General features: G+C 43.3%; 1 protein-coding gene across 6 annotated transcripts; it reads left to right on the top strand.

Annotated features, from left to right (window-relative positions):
• PLSCR1 (phospholipid scramblase 1) lies at positions 1–16,220 on the top strand. Of its 6 annotated transcripts, none has more exons than XM_040613197.1 (10): positions 1–219; positions 769–900; positions 5,991–6,022; positions 6,835–6,936; positions 10,031–10,200; positions 11,270–11,312; positions 12,402–12,622; positions 13,456–13,617; positions 14,642–14,803; positions 16,031–16,220. In XM_040613197.1, exons 3-10 carry the CDS (start codon positions 6,016–6,018, stop codon positions 16,088–16,090), a joined length of 927 nt encoding a protein of 308 aa, XP_040469131.1. In that variant the 5' UTR covers positions 1–219; positions 769–900; positions 5,991–6,015; the 3' UTR covers positions 16,091–16,220. The 6 variants fall into 6 exon arrangements, with proteins under 6 accessions (XP_040469131.1, XP_040469127.1, XP_040469130.1 ...); XM_040613193.1 differs by having other exon boundaries at positions 674–900; XM_040613195.1 differs by lacking the exons at positions 1–219; positions 769–900 and adding exons at positions 1,842–1,905; positions 5,248–5,309.
• Positions 16,221–16,476: the final 256 nt, after the last annotated feature.

Raw genomic sequence — 16,476 nt, 5'->3', positions numbered from 1 at the left:
ATAGACTTAGAGGCACCCTATAGAACATGCTTGAGATTCCTGCCCCGCTGTGGGAAAGATCAAAGCACAGTGGTACACTACGCCTGCGTGAATCCCTGATACACAGGCGAACCCAGCAGGTTCGGTGATCTTCTAGCATGGGCCGAGCTCCGCGGTGCCCACATCCCTGTTTGTGTGCCACTGCCTGGGTGCTGCTTCAGGGATCCCCTGGCTGGCAAGGTAATGAAAATATATTTACTCTTTGCATTTCATCCATGGTTTTGTGGTTGTTCCTGTGTCCTGCCTGTGCTGGCTCACACAATGGCCTATGTACTGATAACATTATATCATATATATTTCTGTTGTTTATATATAAAACAAATATATATATGTTATATATAATATAACAGTACTTATAACACTGATGTTAACTGTATCCTTTGATCAGCTTTAACCTGAAAATATTTGGAATGTAGAACACATTTTGTAAGAAAGTAGCTTCTTTCTTAAAAGGGTGTGCTGAAAGTGAGGAATTTAACACTTCCCTGTTTTAATCTCATAGGATTCAGCAGCAAATCCACCAACAAATTGGGTCACTTTGAGATGTAACAGTATGTCTTTTTTGTTTGTTTGTTTTTAAATAATTTTATGGTAAACCTTATTTACCAGAAATCCTGATGAGCCTTTCTTTTAGAGTGATCATCCAGGTCCAAAACTCCAGCTACTTTTACATGAAAGACCTTCAGCAGCTCTCCTGAGAGCCTCCTTTTGGGCTTCTCTGTTCTTCAGCACTAAAGGACGTCAGCTAATGGATTAAGCACAGCGAGTGGCTGCCCAGCACCTGCATGGAAAACAGGAAAGTGCGGTAAAATTGGGATCACAGACAAAATGCATTTGTATACAGCCAGGTTTGAACTTGAGGTACTGCCTGTCCTTTTGGGATTCTTCACCTTGTATGGATAAACTTGTTATTGAAAGAGTAAACAAATCAACAGGTGTCACTATTCCTTATCCTCGTTCTCACCATCATCTATGTCTGGATTCTGCATCATGGAACTGTCCTTTTTTTCTAAGGCTCATGTTTGGGGGAGCTATCCAGAGGCAAATGTTTCTGAAACGCAAAAAAACTTGAAAAGTTTTGGGAAACTTTTAGAAACTTTGGACCTTTTCAGACTGAAAAAGTGTTTCCTCAAGCCACATGAATGCACTGTGCTGCCTGTACTTCTCTAGGTAGCATCATACTGTGAAGTATCACTGTAGTAATGAACCCAAGGTAAACACTTCCTCAGATCACCTGTATTTTCAGGAAACTTTGCAGAAACAGGGCATCAGGGTAAGCATTAATCAAAGGGGGCTGGGGTTCCGGGTTTTTTTTTTTTTTTCTTTTTCCTTCCACTGATAGCTGTTTCACAGAAACTGTCTGTCTTTGCTCAGCATTTGGGTTACGGTGGGAACTTGCTCAGGCAGGGGAAGGTGATGGGGTAACAACTGTAGGAAACCGAAGACAGTTTTTTTTAGAATTGTATTTTACTGTGAATAATCATGTGATATACATATAAAGGCCACGGTTAAGCGGGCAAATCTGAAGTGCCTCCTTCACGAAAGCACACCCGACTTACTCCAGCTGTAGAAGTTACGCCGAGAGCGACGTGAGCGCCTTCCAGGAATAACGGCACCGCTTCATTTTAAGCAAACGTTTGACCTTGTGTTCCATTCCCACGGCAGAGGAAAGCGGTTGCCCGAGCCCCGAGCGGCCGGGCCCGCCCCTGGGCGGTGGGGGAAGCCCGGCCGCCCGCCCGCCCACCCCGCCCGGCCCCGCCGCCCCCCCGGACACCGGGCGGGGCCCCGGGGCTGCGCCGGGCGCTGCGGAGCGGAGCGGCGGTCGCTGCGGGACGCCGTGGAGCGGCTGCTCGTCCCTGTGAACGGGTATATTTTTGCTGTGAATAGAAATGCCTTTACCGTGTATGATTGCTTCCAGGCGGTCCTTTCAGGGAGCCGGGGTTTTTTTTCAGCGCAGGGATGCTTAATGATGAGAAGGGCTGTGAAAAGGGTCCTGATGATTTTTTCTTAATCACGTTTTCCGGTTGGGGATTGCACGTTCAGGTAGAAGATGCCGCTCTTTAGCAAAGTAACTCGCTTGCAAAGACAGGTGTACGGAAACCTTGCTGCCGAGGCTGTCTGGGGGAGCCCTGCTGGGGCTCGGTGGGGCTGGTACCCCAGTGTTGCCTGGTGGGGACTGCCAGGTGTCAGGGGAGGTGGCTGGGTAAGGGGAGGGGGGCACCTCCGTGCATCAGAACAAAATAATTTTAGGTCAACTTCTATCTCGTTTCATTCCTTCGTGTTAGCAGAAAATAACCTGTTTAATCAGATCAACTAGATTATTTTGCAGTATGCGGTTTCTCCAGCAGTTGAGGTTAAAATCCAGTGGCTGAATAGTTTAGTATAATGTGATGGTGAAAAGACGTGCTGCAAAGCTAGTTAGGGTGAACTAATGCGTGCCTCACAGCTGTTTGGCTTTCTGGGTCTGTTTTTTGAATCATGAGCTTTCTTGGAAAGGGCCTGGCTTGGTATTTAAATGGCACCAAGCGTGATGTTTGTGCTTAGAGGCTTACATTAACATGCTCTTGGCAGTATTTTCGTGAGCTTGTTGAGAAATGAAACTGATTGTTGTGCAAGCACACTGGTTTTCTGATAAAAAGCAGAAGCTCTGGTTAACTGAATGAAGGCATCTCTAAAGCAGTTGCAGTGTATTTACTGACACACATCAGGGTAAGGGAGATGTAGCTGTGTAATGCAATTCTGAAAATGAGAAAGTGTCTGAAAAAAAACATTCTGCCATTCCTTAAAATAGAACAATCTAGGGATGTTATTTCCCTGCTGTTCAACAGTTTTGTTCCGACTTTCTTTGGAACCAGTATTTCCTCAGTTTCCTTCCCAAAAGTTTTTGGCTGTCCTTAAGTGCCTGGGCTCAAAACTCCTGGGGGGGGGGGGGGGAAACATTGTGCCTGGGCACCTGGATGCCCCTGAGGATTGCTTCCACTGGCACCTGGATGCCTCTGAGGGTTGCTTCCATGTTACCTGTTCGAATAACGATTCAAGAAAGTGAGGAAGAAACAAGGAACCGGTTGGGTGTGCTGGTGCTGGGTGAGAGGGTTTAGGCTATCGCAGCGACTGACTGCTGCTTCTGAGAGCAAAGGGAAGAAGTCTGGGAACTCCTGCGGATGAGGAGGGAGTCTGGGTTCTAGACAGTACAACATATAGGGACAGGGTATGAAGAACGAGATGTCTTGATATGAGTTCCTTTCTCTCATGAGCGGTACAGCAGATGGGGTGTGGAGGTCTTCTGACAGCTTGCTAACCCGCAGCTGAACTTGGTAGCTGAAGGAAGGACTGTGTGGAGGGCAGGGGAAGTTCTATTGCCTTTCGTTTCCTCTCTCTGTTGCAGTGGTTGAAGCTGGGAGCTGTGCTGCGGGGTTCAAGTTGTGTGTTTCAGGCGGGGCGGCTGGCAGTGCCCACCCTTCCCACTCCAGGAGCACAGGCACAGTGGGGGGACCTCAGACCCTCCGGACACTGTATTTCACAAGGGTTATCCATTACCAGACAGCTGCTTTGCATGAAGCATTCCCAGTTCCCCTGGTTCTTCTTTTCTGTCAGTAAAATCGATTCTGCTTTCACTTGTGTAAAGCTGAACCCAGATACGGCCCCTTTTCCAGAGAAGAGAGAATATTTGTATCTCACCTGTACTCCCTTTGGGACAGTGGACCCAGAGCTATGAGTTACTATGGGAATCTGTCAGGAAAGGGCAAACTCGATGGATTTTCCCAGCACAGGCTCCCTTTATATAGCCCTAAGCCGAAATAGCCCCCGTGGGGGGTGAGGTGTTGGGAACTGGAGCCTGGTCCCCACCCTCTCCTTGCCCTTCAGCACTCTGCTGGGAGGTTGGGGGGAATGTTTGATCAGCAAATATTGCAAGTAACGTAATAAAATGTAAAGGATCCTCATGCAAAGCCTCATTTTATTAAACGGAAATGAAAATGTAGGCTTCAAATCATTGCTTTGTGTAACCCAGGCAGCTGGAACCAACACATTTCTTAAGTGTCTGGTTTTCCCCTTACTACTGTTTCTGGACTGAGGTTTCTGCACATGTAACTGAACAATATATTGCACAATATAAAGGTTGAAAGAAATGAGGTTTTGTTCCTCATTCCTTTGGTATTTCAGATTTTTATTTCACACTCTTTATAAATTATTCAGATGAAAGGCAGGGCGTGACTGACACCATGTTAATCTTCGTGACTGAAGCAGAGGTGGTCGAAGGAGGCTAGATAAAAAGGAATGGAAGAAAAGATAATTTTAATAAAATAAATTATCTTAACTGTTCTCTTTAGCATTATGTCTGATGAAATGGGAGTTGAACTTTTTAAAATCCTTGTTGCTTTTCTAGCTCTAAAGCATATAAACGTTTTCTAAATCCTGCATTGCACAGTGGCATATATGTGTGTTCATAGGGAGAAAGAAAGATTCTGGGCTACTATAAATACTTTTAAATAAATCATATGATTCTGTCTCTACTCTCCCTTTACCAAAAGTTCAGTTGTAATTCCCAGTATTTCACTGAAGTTCAGGTAGCTGGAACATCTCACATGATAAACTGATCTTTTGCTACTTTAAATAACAAGATTTTTATTCATCTTTAATTTGTGCTATTCCTACAAGCTGGTAGTTTTACCAATGTTTTTTAATACGTCATATATTAAACTTGTCACTCTGTATGATCAACTGTGAGAACAAGGTTTAAGTTATGTAGTTTAAATGTGTTCTTCCAGATTTTTAAATTAGGTATACAATTTTAAATTATTGCCTCTTTTTTTTTTTAACCCATATTCATATGAGGACCAGGATACAACTAAAGTGCACAAAACAGGATGGAGGTTTTGAATGTAAAGTTGGTCATTCTAAAACTATTAAACATCCTTCTGTCATATCTGCTTTTACTCATGAAGTGAAAAACAGGGAGGAGCTGCTTTCAGTAGTTTCAGTTTTGTTTCCAGCTTTGAACGACCATCTTCATTAAGCTGAACTAGTTGGAAGAACCATAACAGGCAAAATATATGACTAGTTTAACTTGAACTGCATTCTTTTTAAAGGATAACTAGGTTTATTGTTTATTTTGAAGCTTTTGATCCTATAAACAGGAATACCTATAACCGTTCTATTTTATACTTCAATTTATGGATCTCCTGGCTGTTTTGGACCTGTCTTTAATAGAAGTTGCTGCCATTGTCTTGCTTCCCTCGTTAACCCAGAGACTGAAAGGAGTATCTCTGAAGGTTGATAATGGCATCAGTAGATGTTCTTTCTGCTTTTTTTTTAAACTCCTTTTGGGAACCCTGAAAGAGTAGACAGAAAAAGACAAGCAGTTTGCCCTTTCACTCATGGTATTCTTCTGTGGAACCCCACACACCTGTGCAAGCCCACCCTTTATTATTGTATGGAGACAAAAATTGGATATATGATATTTAGTACTCCGATTTCATAAGTGGAATAGCATAAAGAACAGAATAGGTGGTAGCATAGCATCACGGCTACTCCAGGATTTACCCAAGCAGGTTTTGTAGTCGATGTTAATAGGCTAAACCATTCGCTCTGAAATTACTGCAGTAATTTGTTCATATGAATTGCGTGATGTTTCTGAATGGCTGTGTAATGGAGTCTTGCACTGCAATGAAATAACTGCACCTCCTGATGCTTTCTTCAGAGCGAGGATGATTTCAGAACACTCAAAGCATGAACACAGGCATACATAATTCAGACTTGCATTGTGGTGGAGACATAGTCAGAAGGAAACTGAGGTATTTACAGTTATTGTAGCTTGTATTTGTAATTCACCTCTCCCATAAGGTTTAGACAGGCAAGTATCATTTAACAATAATAAATAAAGAACTCTGAATAACTCTTGTGTGAAATTATGTATTAAAAACCCCATGAAATAAAAAAATGTTGTTTTGCAGAACAACTCTAAGCAGATCCACAGCAATGCAAGGTGAGTAAAATATAAAAAAAATGTCATCTTTTGTTAATATCAAAGATAACGTGGGTCCTTCTGAGGTATTCAAGGTATATGAATAGCTATTAGTTTACCTTCTAATTTTATGAAATATGTATGGCTGTTTGAAATTATTTACATTTAAAAATTGAATCATTTGCAAAATATATAGTTTACATTTTCAGATCTTGATTTTTGAAGTTAAATAAAAACATTTTAAAAAATCAAAATTCGGCTTATTTCTGCTTACAAACGGAACTTAGTAAATGTTTTAAAATATATAACCCTCTGAGTCTGTTAGTGAAATGTCAGTATAGTCCTAACTTGAAGAAATTGGGGGAAAATGTTTTATGTAGTGGAGAATGGCGCTTTACCAGTCTGTTCTGTACAGAAGGGCAGCCTGTCAGTTCCGTGGCAATCCTTTGAATTAAAGCCTCCTAAATATAGATGAACAAAGGCACTTCTGGTCCAGACAGGGAGCAAACTGATCCTGGCTGAGCAGGCGTTGGACTAGGTGATCTCAAGAAGTCCCTTCTGAGCTAAATGATTCTGTGATGTCTTCATGACATCATGTGCAATACCTGCATTTTTTCTGCACTTTAAAAATCAGGACTCGTTTACATTATACTGATGTTTAATATACATATTGTGCATAAATGTGAACTTATTATACAGTTTTTGCTGTACAGAAAACAGCTGTTTAATTTTGCTATGTGTCTGCTCTGAAAAAGGAGGCAATGTTGGGGAACTTTCACCCTAAGGCAGGAGGAAACGAGCCATACTTAAGAGCGTTTCTTCCATTTTTCCAGCACATAAACCTTCACCAGCACCTGGATTTTCAAGTGCTAACTATGTGCCAGGATATCAAGTCCCCTATGGCCACCCTCAGCAGGCACCTGGGACTTACCAAGGTAGGTTGCTTGGCTACAGATCTGCTACACCATTAGGAAATAAGCATGGGAACAGTAGGTTTCACAAGGGTGACCATCTCTGATGTACTTTTCTGCTGTTAATTCTGTAGAGTTTCTGCTAATTTCTGTTTTGCTGAAAAGTCATCCACTTTCCTTCTTGGTGTTACACGTTAGTGTGTGCTGAGCAACATTAAAAATGTTGGATGTTCCTCAGTGGTTGCCATGGGGAGTTTGTTAGGGCAGTGTTACCGATGCAAAGCAATTAATGTGTGGCAGCTTCTTGCTGATGGGCAAATCTTTTAACTTATTTTGACACTTTTGCCGCTGTCTCCCGTAACACCCTCCCAGGTGAGCGCAGGCGGTGTGGGTCAGGCGAGCGGGCAGCGAGGTGGGCTGAGAACGGGCGGGATGGCGGAGCTCAGAGGGCTGTGACCAGCGGCGCAGGGGCCAGCTGGAGGCCTGTAGCTCACGGTGTTCCCCAGGGTCAGTGCTGGGTCCAGCCCTGTGCAGCTCATCCATCAGCGGCCTGGGTGGAGGGGCAGGGGCACCCTCAGCCAGTCTGGGGGTGGTGCGGAACTGGGAGGAGCGGCTGGTGCACCGGGAGGCTGCGCTGCCATTCAGCCAGACCTGGGCAGGCCAGAGGGAACCTGGTGAAGTTCAGCAAAGGCAAGTGCAGGGTCCTGCCCCTGGGGAGGAGCAGCCCCACGCACCAGCACGGGCTGGGGCTGACCTGCTGGGGGGCAGCTCTGCGGGGAAGGACCTGGGAGTGCTGGTGGGCAGCAAGGTGCCCATGGGCCAGCAGCGTGCCCGTGTGGCCAAGGTGGCCAGTGGGACCCTGGGGTGCACTGGGGGGGCCATGGCCAGCAGGTGGAGGGAGGTGATCCCCCCTCTGCTCTGCCCTGGTGAGGCACATCTGGAGTCCTGTGTCCAGTGCTGGGCTGCCAAGGTCAAGGGAGACTGGGAGCTACTGGAGAGGGTCTGGTAGAGGGCTACGGAGATGGTGAGGGGACTGGAGCATCTCCCATGTGAGGAGAGGCTGAGAGAGCTGCGCCTGTTTAGCCTGGAGAAGGGAAGACTGAGAAGGGATCTTATAAATGCATACAAATATTTTAAGGGCAAGTGGCAAGAGGATGGGGCCGGGCTCTTTTCAGCAGTGCCCAGCAACAGGACAAGGGGCAGCAGGCACAAACTGAAACCCAGGAAGTTCCATCTGAATCTGAGGAAGAACTTTGTTACCTTGAGGATGACAGAGCACTGGAGCAGGCTGCCCAGAGAGGCATGTCCTCTGGAGACATTCAAAACCCTCCTGGACATGGTGCTGTGCAACCTGCTGTAGGTGAATGTGCTCTAGCAGGGGATTGGACTAGGTGATCTCCAGAGGTCCCTTCCAACCCTGACCATTCTGTGATTCTGTGATTTCAGTATTTCACTTTATTTATCCAGAACTGTAAAAAGAATCGTTTTCCTCTTGCAGTTCTGCTGGTTCACGAATTCGGTTCCTGTTTCCTACTCTCTTGTTGTACTTGCATGTGATTTTACTCACTTGCTTTTCTCTTCTTCTGTCTCATTTTCTGCTCTGCATTCAAAATGCAGCACTCCTGAATAGTTTCTCGTGTTCTGGTAACTTTCTGAAAAACCAAATCACAGTGAGCAATATCTAACAATCAGGCTTAAAGTGTAAGTTATAGGTAAAACGCAAAAAGTTTGGCCTAAGTTACTGTGCCATTCATAAGTCAAAGCTTGTGCATGGTGTGGCCGGGCAGCCTGGGGTCTGTAAGCACAGTTAGCTTCAGTGGGGGCTGAGCATGTGCTGCCTGTGCGATGGGCGTCTGGGGAGCATGTTTTGTTTTGAATAATTGCATATGCAGAGACTTACACACAACAGCAGTAGATAGTTTGTGTGCAAAGCCTGTGTTCAAACATAAAGAGTGATTCCACGAGGGCAGATCCTTCTCTGGGGTGGGTGATCCTCCCACCCATGGGCTTTAAGCCAGAGCTGTTCCCATCACCTGAGGTACTGTTCTGCTTATGGCCACAGCGCGAGCTTTCATGTGTTAACAGTCCATGCATTGTAATGCAGTGTGAAACATTGGTGCTGAACTGATCTGGGATAAAGAGAGGTCTGCAAGTCAGTATCTCAGACTGTTTGTACAGCTGTACAAAACCCTTTTTGTGGGTCCTGCATTGTGCTTGCTTCCCACTAAAATATAAAATTTGTCTGTATCATATTGAAAGCCTGTTGCCTAGCAGGAAAGTATTAAACGAGAAGAAAAATGTATTTCTTGTTCTGTAATTTTCAATAGCAGCTTCAGGTGCAAAGGCCGTGTTGCTGCAAGCAAGGCAGGGCTCTGTGCTCAGCCGGTGGGGGCGGGGTACAGGGACGTGGGGGGTTCTGAGCACTGAGGCAGTGCTGTGTGTGCCATCTGGTGGGGCGCTGAGCATTGAGACCCTGAGGTGCTCCATGAGAGCTTCTGTTTCCTATTGAGTGCTGAGTGGAGAAGGCTTACTTGGCATTCACAAGTGTGGAGCTATTTCCTCCCTTGCTACACGCCTCCTGCATGGAGGAGTTGTGGATTTCCTGGGTTTTGAAACAGAAGTGGGAAAGTGCAGTTTTTAGATCACACTCATCTGGTCTGAAAAATGCAGATGAACTTTGCTAAAAGGACATTTCCTGTCACATAAGTAGAAGGTATAATTCCAGGAAAACTTAAAATTCCTTATTTGCTCAATTTGCAACTTGTTAAATGCCAATACTTACCATGTAGTTTAAGGTATTCTGTCTTCTCTACTTAGAAATAACCTTAATTTGTTTATTTCTGGTTTTTGAATTGCCAGTCTTTATTTGAATAAAATTACTACTGTATTCAAGAATGATGCATTTATTTATTTTGTTTGATTTCATCTGGAGGGATTAGAACATCCCAATCCAGTGTAACTTCCTTCACAAAAGTTGTATATACTATAACTGAAATACATTGTAGGTGTAAGGATCTTCGTAGTTCAAAGTAGTGAATGAATTTATCTTTTGAAGATCTATGGGACAAATCTTTGCGAGCATCTAATTTTCATAACTGTATCTCTCCTACCACACCAGGCGTCCCAGGTGCAGGGAGCTATGGCTTCCAGGTACAGGACGCAAGAATCCCAGAGGGATTTGCTTTTCCACCCACCCAGAACCAGCCTATCGTGAGTGAGAGGACAATCTGGATGCCTGTCCCTCCTCCTCTTCCCAACTGCCCTCCCGGACTGGAATACCTCACACAGGTACCTGCACCCTTTCTCCTTCTCCAGAGAAGAGGTTTCACCTAAGAAGCAGCCTGTAGCCATGAAAAAGCTAAAAAATGCATCAGCTGCATGGCTTGCTGCTTTTGGGCTGCTAAATGAAGCCTTTTATGATGTGATTGATGCACGTTTGAGTGTGGAGGTGCCTGTTCTGGCTGCAGCACTTCATGGAGTACTCTCCTGCCAAGTGAGATGCTAAAGGCCTGGGGGCACAGGGCTATCATACACCCTTCCCATTTCTGAAGCTACTGTTGGTGACACATAATGTGATTTGGCAAGGTGTATGTAATAAATATGTATAATATTGGCAATTGTAGCACGTTAGAGGTGGTTAATTTTCTACATGATGCTTTCTTTGCACCTCTTTGTAACATTGTTAGGAGAGGCGTTAGTCAGACTTCACAATGTAGAGAATGTTAATAGCAAAATAAGAATTGTTTCCACATTACAGAAGATGTCCTTGTACTGTAAAAGTACAGTTCATCTCATCACTGGGAGCAAATATCAAGGCTTAACACTGACATATGGCTGCCAGTTTTGCAAATTGCTCAAAAAAACAACACAAAAAACCCCAACAAACAAGCACCAGTGAGGAGAGGCTGATTTTTCTGGAGTTTCACTTAGAGCTGAGCCGTAGCTGAGGTTCTGCTGTAGAATTTGTTTCCTGCTTTTTTCTGTATGGACTCCTGTTGTGGGCATCTGGGAAATGTTGTATCAGAGGCTCTGCCAGGCTCTGTAGCTGAGCTAGCCTGACTCCTGAAAGGAGCACGGGCACATGAGCCCTGTGTGCTTGTAACCAGACCAACTTGGGTAAAACTTCTGCCATCTGCTCCTGTGCTCTGAAACACTGTTCTGGTAAATTGACAGGAGACAGGACAGGGGGGACGTGAGCTACTTCCACAGCTTTACTGGTAGATGATCTGCCTCTAGACAGTGTATTGATCCATAAATCTGCATTCTGAAATGAAACAGGAGTGCTTCTTAAAACTAGATTTGTCTTAGTTACAGCTTGTTAACTATTTATTCTGTTTAATTTTTCAACTGCGAACAGATTGACCAGATATTAATTCATCAGCAAATTGAACTTCTTGAGAGTAAGTGCAAAGTATTTATAGCAGAGAAATCTTTAATAGCCCCAAGAACGGTACAATTTAGACTTTCTTTGACGCTCTTTATTTAAGATGGATCGCATCTTTCTCTTTCCTGCCTCTGTTATCTGTCTCAATTCCTGCAGAAGTTGTGGAGGAGAACAGGGAGAAAATAGGAGGGCAGAGGATTTTAAGCAGGTTTGATATATTAAAAAAATACATAGCAATGCAACTGGATGATCTTGGTAGCTAGTTGTGGCTGAAGTCACACATTTCCCATGTTATTCATTCACGTGATTTTTACTTGCCTCTCTTCCCTACTTAAAGATCTTCTTTTCTGTCCTCTCTTACTTCATCTAATTCAATAGATTGGCATGTGGCTCCGATCTTGTTTCCAAGCAATCCTGCTGTTTTAGCAAATTCAACTGCTTTCCTTCTGCCCCCCTCATTCCGCTTACTTTAACAATATCAAAGTCATGTTATCAGTGTCTTTCAAATAGAAGAAACGAAATGGACCATCTGTCTCAGCTGACACCTAATGCTGCTGCGTTTTCTTTCCATAATGCTTCAACAAATACTTTCATTTGTTAGAGAAATTAATCAGAATTTCTGTCCTGGCTCTTGTTGTTTTCTATTTGGGCTGCTGTAAATTTTGGCTGCAAGGCTTTTTTTTCAGCCTTCTCATTCTGGAAGTTTTTGTGCCCTCTAGAGCCTTTTTCTTGCTTCACCCTCAAATTCACAAGTTTCTTTAATTCTCATCCCTTCAGCCCTTTCCTGGGAAGCTTCCATGCTGTGTTGCTTATAATTGTGGTGCTTGCTCTGGCAGTAGGTGTCCATGTCTGGTGGGAGGGGACTGATGGACATCTCCATGCTCTTTCCGCGTTGCCATGTTCAGAGAGGGGAAGTAACCATGAACTTCTCCATCAGGCTGCTGCGCTCGAGGGTCCTTCCTCACCGCTTCCCTTTGCCAGTAGGTGCCTCTGACACACTTTGAGCAAGGTCTGCCTTCCCAAAGGGTAGCTTCAGAGTTAGTGTGGTGACTTTTCTGACCAGATGCACCTCAGAAATTTTAACAGTTCTCTTCCTACTTTTCAGTTTTGTCTGGCTTTGAAACAAACAACAAATATGAAATCAAGAATACGCTGGGGCAAAGGGTATACTTTGCAGCAGAGGATACTGACTGCTGTACCAGGAATTGCTGTGGGCCATCACGACCCTTCACCCTCCGGATTATAGACAACCTGGGCCACGAGGTGATAACGCTGCAAAGACCCCTCCGGTGTTCTTCGTGCTGCTTTCCCTGCTGCTTACAGGAGGTGAGCTGCTCCCTCTCACCATCCTCCTTCACATGGGACATGGTCCAACTGTGCAGGTTTTAGATGGGGTTGTCTTTAATCAGGAGGCGAGGTGGAAGAAGTCAGGTTTTGCCTCTGAGTTGTGGGGAGAGAGAGATATCTGTGGGATTTGTGCATGGAGTCCTTGGTCTGGGAAGCAGCAAGCGTGCTGCAACACTTAGATGCACTCTGGCCGCTTCTAATAACAGTAATGAAAAATTTGATTCAACAGCATGTCAGGGAACCTGTGGCTAGTGCCAAAATCTGCACTGGAGGTGGGCTTGCAATATAAGAGTTAGGCAATGGCTCTTTTAAAATAACAGCTAGAGTTTTCACTTTACTACTGTGAAAGCTATAGTGAAAATCAACTCATGAGATGATGAGCTTTTTAAATATTAAAATAATTATGGGGTGATGCAACTTCTGAAACCTCAAAGGTGAGCCTACTTGGAGCTCTTACGGTGAGATTTGTTATAGCTGCATCCTGTAATGTCTTCATGGAATGCTTTCATGATGCTCACAGCCTTTCTTTCACTGGACTTTGATTTTCATACCGTAGATGCATAGCTTGTGTGCTCCACAGCCTTAGAAGTATCGTACTGTTTTCAGTGAAGGCAAAAGTTGCATATGAGGTCAGCAGTGTGTGTACAGTTTTCTGAAAAAGTTCCTGGAAAACCCCATGCAGCTTCATGCATTGGAAAGCCAGATTGCTATGGAAAAATAAGATGTGTTTGCTTTGTGTGCTAGTGTGGGTTTTGTCCCAAAGCATATCAAAGCACGGGCATCCACTTGGGGGTTTTCTTTTTCCTGTGAAGCTGGAAGTTCAGGCGCCTCCAGGAACACCAGTTGGTTACGTTGTCCAGAACTGGCATGCCTGCCTGCCAAAGTTTACCATTCAAGATGCGAAAAGAATGGATATACTGAAAATTACTGGCCCATGTGTTGTCTGCAGCTGTTGTGAGGACATCAATTTTGAGGTATGCAATGCTAAAAATTATTTATATGCGTCTTCTTTCAGATAATAGTTTTGACAGTAGTTTGTTACTTATTATCTGGCAACTGAACTGTAGTATATATTAAGTAATTAGTATGTAATCTTTTAATGCTAGTATAATCAACTCACTTCTGCGGATATCTAGATTACTCTAGATAAACTTCCAGAAATGACATCTTAAAGCCACTCATCAGCGATCAGCATGGCTGATTCCCTATGGTTGCACATAAATCACTTCACTGAAATATTCAGCAGCAAAATTGTTTTGGATCTATTATGTTAGGCCCTAACAAAAAATTATTCTCAGCTGTACCAAGTATTAATTAAAATTACTTCCTACAACCACTCATTTAATCGGTTAATAATCATTCACTGACCAAGTAAATCAAGATAATTTAGACCTAAAATACAGATTTGAATCTATTTTACCTTACAAATGATGTTTTTTATTTGTAAAATAAATCGTTACAACTATCACTTAAAAATAATAGTGATTACTGCATCATTATTTTCATACACATTAAGTAGTAGATACGCTAGCCTAGCATTAAATTTGAAATGACATTGCAAATAGTTGCTAAAGCATATTTTGTATCATTTTAATTTTTGGACCTGAAGACTGGATCTAACTTTAGGAAACCTGATGCTGACAAAGGGCTAATTTCTGCTTTGGAACAGAAGAATGTAATTTGTTTAGTTTTCGCTTGAGCAGTTCCTGATACATGGCAGGAGAAACTAATTCACTCTCTTGGCTATAAGACAATACTTCCAGCAGAGTGTGTGTGTGCAGTAGCTGCCTTCCAACACCATTACAGCATTGAACTCCACAGTCAGATTTAGAATTAAGTTCATGTATGTGTTACTTAAGACAGACTTTGCATTCAATGACTGTGTCAATTCAAATAACACAATCTGATGCTTTCAAATGATCTGTCCTGAAAAGGATTTGGGAATGTTATGAATGGCAGATTTGATGCTGGTTTTTTTTAAATTTTATATTAAACTAGGTGAAGTCTGTGGATGAGACTGCTACTGTTGGGAGGATTTCTAAGCAGTGGACTGGGTTTGTGAAAGAAGCCTTTACAGATGCTGATAACTTTGGAATCACATTCCCAATGGACCTTGATGTAAAAATGAAAGCTGTCATGATTGGTGCTTGCTTCCTTATTGTAAGTGTAATAGTCACTAATGCTTGAATATGTACTGACTTTTTCATCTCCGTGTTCAAATTGTGCTGGTAAAGGATTTGACTCTGAGCTCCTTGAAGTGGGTGACAGCTTGTTGTGAACTACCTGTGTGTAAAGCTAACCACGGAGGGCAATAAGGAATTATTTCAGATAATAAGCTTATTGTAGACTACATGAAGTGCTAACTGTATTTAAGGAGAGCTTCATGTGTGATGAGATTGAGAAAGCTTGTAAAGGGAAGACTCCTTACAGACTTATTAGCAGAGGAAAGCATGTTTACACGGATGGAGAAGCCAGAAAAGTGCAGATCAGCATTAGTCAAGAGATTCGTCCAAAGCCAGAGCAGCTTGCTGAGCTGGTGAGCTGGACAGCTGAATGCTGCAGCCGGTTCCTCCTGACTCCCCTTCTTGGAAGTCTGTGAAGCAACGAGCTGAGCAGGATTAAATGGTCTCAGAAGAGTTGTTTCTGATTAGAGGGACTTCTGTGGAGGCAAAGCATGTCTGACTTCATACAGCACTCTTCAGCTGCCCTCTCACCCCGCCGTGTCAAATGCTGCAGTGCAGCTACTTTGCTCTTTGAAAACAGAGTGCAACACACTTGTGTTTCCATTTGCCTGTGCAATTCAGCATCAGCTAGCATTTCAAAAAGTGCACTGCTTCTGTGCTGACCGGGCTGCAGAGAGAGGAAAGTGGCATGTGAAGCACCTTGACTTTGGGAGTTCTCACCAGCCTCTCACAGCCTGTGCACAAACCAGGTTTTCCTTAGCTGTGCGTGTTCATGTGCTACCATGTGCGTGAAGTACAGTGTTCACAAGTGCGAGCAGCCCAGGGCTCCAGCCACAGAAAAGGGGCCCCTGGGTGTAAACCAAAGGCAGTCACCATTAGGATGGACACCAGTCTGAGGTAAAATTTAAGGGACTGAGTCGGGTCGAACAAAGCCACGGCAGGAATCCTGAGTAAACAGAAGCATAGTTTCAGTTAGCAGTAATTTAAAGTTTCCCTGTTGTTCTTTCACCACCTCTTTCTCTGTGTGTGTTCTATCCTGAGAGACCCAGGTGATGGGGGGATGGAGAGAGGTACTCCCACCTTCTCGTCATTTGAGCTTTCGGAGAGGAAGGTGCTTTGAATAGCTTGCAAAGCAACCAGATCTCTGAACTAGGAACTATATTAAAAGAGTATTTGTTTACTTTGCTTTTTGTTTCCTTCTTAGGACTTCATGTTTTTTGAGCATGCTAGTGATAAGCAACAGCGAACAGGAGTTTGGCAATGAAATCCAGAACTTCTATACAGAGGGAAGAAGAACATAAATCTCTCAACTTCCCAGTTGATTGAAGAGCTCCATTAAGAATGTGAGAAATGTATATCTTGTGCTTGTAGTTATACTTCTATAAACTCAAAATTTATGGGTTTTTTTTGTTTTTTTTTTTTCTCTGGTTTGTTTTTTTTTTCTTTTTTTTTTCTTTTTTTTTTTTTTTTTTTTAATCTGATGAAATAACTTTTTGTGTAATCTGGTTAAATAATGTGTAGTATTCAAGTAAGAACCCTTTGTCTGTCCATATCAATACTGTAATTTATAGAAATTTTTAGCAGCCTTTTCTTAATGTGTAGTATTCAAGTAAGAACCCTTTGTCTGTCCATATCAATGCTGTAATTTAT

The sequence above is a fragment of the Falco naumanni genome, chromosome 13 (genome assembly GCF_017639655.2).
Source record: "Falco naumanni isolate bFalNau1 chromosome 13, bFalNau1.pat, whole genome shotgun sequence".
Classification (NCBI taxonomy): Eukaryota; Metazoa; Chordata; class Aves; order Falconiformes; family Falconidae; genus Falco; species Falco naumanni.
Note: the sequence above shows the minus strand (reverse complement) of the source record. Positions and strands in the feature narration are given on the sequence as shown.